Source organism: Staurois parvus, unplaced genomic scaffold (genome assembly GCF_062004578.1).
Source record: "Staurois parvus isolate SC_StPar_1 unplaced genomic scaffold, SC_StPar_1.0 ptg000254l, whole genome shotgun sequence".
Classification (NCBI taxonomy): Eukaryota; Metazoa; Chordata; class Amphibia; order Anura; family Ranidae; genus Staurois; species Staurois parvus.
In genome coordinates, this window is record NW_028318050.1 from 110,122 (window position 1) to 112,565 (window position 2,444).

Here is a 2,444-nt window from a genome sequence, read left to right on the forward strand (position 1 = left end):
TCGGGCAGTGCCCGAGGGCCCGGGGTCAGTAGGGGGCCCCATGAGAAGCCCCTGGTACCTTTTTCATAGGCTTTTTTGAGTTTGGGCAAGGACACAGGGGCCCTATGATCCCCTATTGCCCGAGGGCCCCATGAGTTGTCAGTTTGCCCCTGGGCAAGTACCATTCTTCTGGCAACTGCCATGTTCAGACACATCCATCGGATTGCCAGACAGAGAAGCATGATTCATCACCCCAGAGAACATGTCTCCACTGTTCTAGAGTCCAGTGATGGCGTGCTTTATACCACTGCATCCTACGCTTTGCATTGCATATAAAAAAGATTTAACCTCCAAATACAGAAAGGTTTCTTCAGAGTAAGAGCTCTGAAAATGTGGAATAGACTCCCTCTGGCCAGCTCAGTGGATTGCTCTATAAAAGGCCTGGATTCTTTCTTGGATACACAGAATATAACTGGATACTAACATTTATAGGTAAAGTTGATCCAGGGAATATCCGATTGCCTCTCGGAGAATAAGGAAGGAATTTTTCCCTTGTAGGCGCAAATTATATCAAATTAATCTTTGCTGGGTTTTTTTGTCTTCCTCTGGTTCAACTGTGGGTATAGGATTATAACTTTTTTTATGGTTGAACTGGAGGAACTTTTGCCTTTTTTTCATCCAGGCTAACTATGTAACTATGAATAGAACCTGGGATCAAAGCACCTGACCAAAGCAGCCTGTGCACAACACAATGATGGCACCCCCCTGATATGAACAATAAGGCCATATACAAGATAATCATATCTAAAACATTTACACATTATTCTGCAGCACTCCAGGAGAACATAAAGAACCATTCCCAATTAGCATTAGGCATGAGACCTTTAATGAGCCTAAATATCTACCTTTATTTAAAAGTTAAGTTCATATCCTTGACTACAACCAAAGGAATGATTCATTTAAGAACATGTTTATTAACATTACAAATTGCGCTTATCTAAAGAGAATACCAGGCAACCTAGTAAAAAAACAAGCAGTCCTGAGACTAACAACATTGTTGTGCAGTTCTCCTTCAGTGAAAATTCAGGTCATGGATCTCATTCTGAACAGAATTTTCTGAAGCGCTCCTTTTAGGTCCCTGTTTCTCAGGCTGTATATAAGCGGGTTTAGGAGAGGGGTGAAAACCGCATAAAATAAAGAGATCAATCTGCCTGCCAGAGAATCCTTAGTTTTGGGTTGATAGTAGTTGAAAAATCCAGTCCCATAAAAGATGAAGACCACGGTGAGGTGAGAACTGCAGGTGGAGTAAGCTTTCCGTCTTTCATCCTTCAATTTAATTTTCAGGATGGTTTTGAAAATGTAGACATAAGAAAGGAAAGTAATGGAGGAGCTAGTGACTCCAAAACTTGCTGCGTCAACATATAAAAGTAAATAATTGAGAAATGTGTCAGAACATGATAGTTGTAGAAGCTGAAATAATTCACAGAACAAGCCTGGGATGGTGGCGGGGTCAGGGAAGGCCAGTCTTAGTGTCAAAAGTGTGTGTACCATGATACAGCCCAATCTGAAGAGCCAGGAAAAGAACGCTGCCTGGACACACAAGCGAATGCTTATCATGGTTGTATAATGCAAAGGATGACAGATGGCAACAAAGCGATCATAGGACATCAAATTGAGTATGGAGGACTCAGTGCTGATAAACCAGGTGAAGAAGAAGACCTGGGTGATACAAGCTGGGTATGAAATCAACCTGTTTCCAGTAAATATATAAAAAAACATATGAGATGTTGCAATGGAGGAGTTAAATATGTCTAAAACTGAGAGGTTTCCCAGAGAAAAGTACATGGGGGTGTGCAGGTGAAAGTCTGAGACCACCAGGAAAATGATGAGAAGATTAACAATCAGTGTGGCCACATAGATGAGGAGGATCAGCAGGAATACCGGGATCCGAGAATCTGTGAGGTCTGACAGGCCAAGCAAAATGAATTCAGACTGAGAAGTTTGATTTCCCATCAGAACCAAATAATCCACTAAGAGAGGAAGCGGTAATGTGAGGATTCAGGAAGACATTGTACTGGAGAAGACACTGGTCACTAGGCTGTAAAGGATCATTCACACCAAGACATTGAAAATAAACAAAATATAGTTAACATATTTTTCATGTTAGATCAATTTGAATGTTTTGCACGAAATTGGAAAAAAAGATGAGTATTACAATGTATGTCACATGAGCTTCACTGAAAAAAAGATTAAAAAGAACACGAACATATATTTATGTGAACCCGTGAGCCAAGCTGCAGCTTAAAGAGTTTTTTTAATGGTGTTCTTTTGGGTGGGCTCAACATTGGACTCCTTGAGTCGATTCAGTAGCGTCCATCCCTTCACAGCTGATGACAGACCATTGTACTGAGCTGCAGCTTGTACATGTGATCCCTGAGACCAATCACAACAGATCACATTCACTC

At 41.3% G+C, this 2,444-nt stretch overlaps 1 protein-coding gene across 1 annotated transcript; it reads right to left on the reverse strand.

Moving 5' to 3' along the window:
• Positions 1-1,062: 1,062 nt before the first annotated feature.
• Positions 1,063-1,992, reverse strand: LOC149459538 (olfactory receptor 7C1-like). The gene has a single exon (XM_089680955.1). The coding sequence runs from the start codon at positions 1,990-1,992 to the stop codon at positions 1,063-1,065; it is 930 nt and encodes a 309-aa protein (XP_089537081.1).
• Between the last annotated feature and the right edge of the window lie 452 nt (positions 1,993-2,444).

Coding starts and splice junctions, on each gene's coding strand:
- LOC149459538 (XM_089680955.1), bottom strand. CDS start 1,992: ATGGGAAATCAAACTTCTCAGTCTGAATTCATTTTGCTTGGCCTGTCA.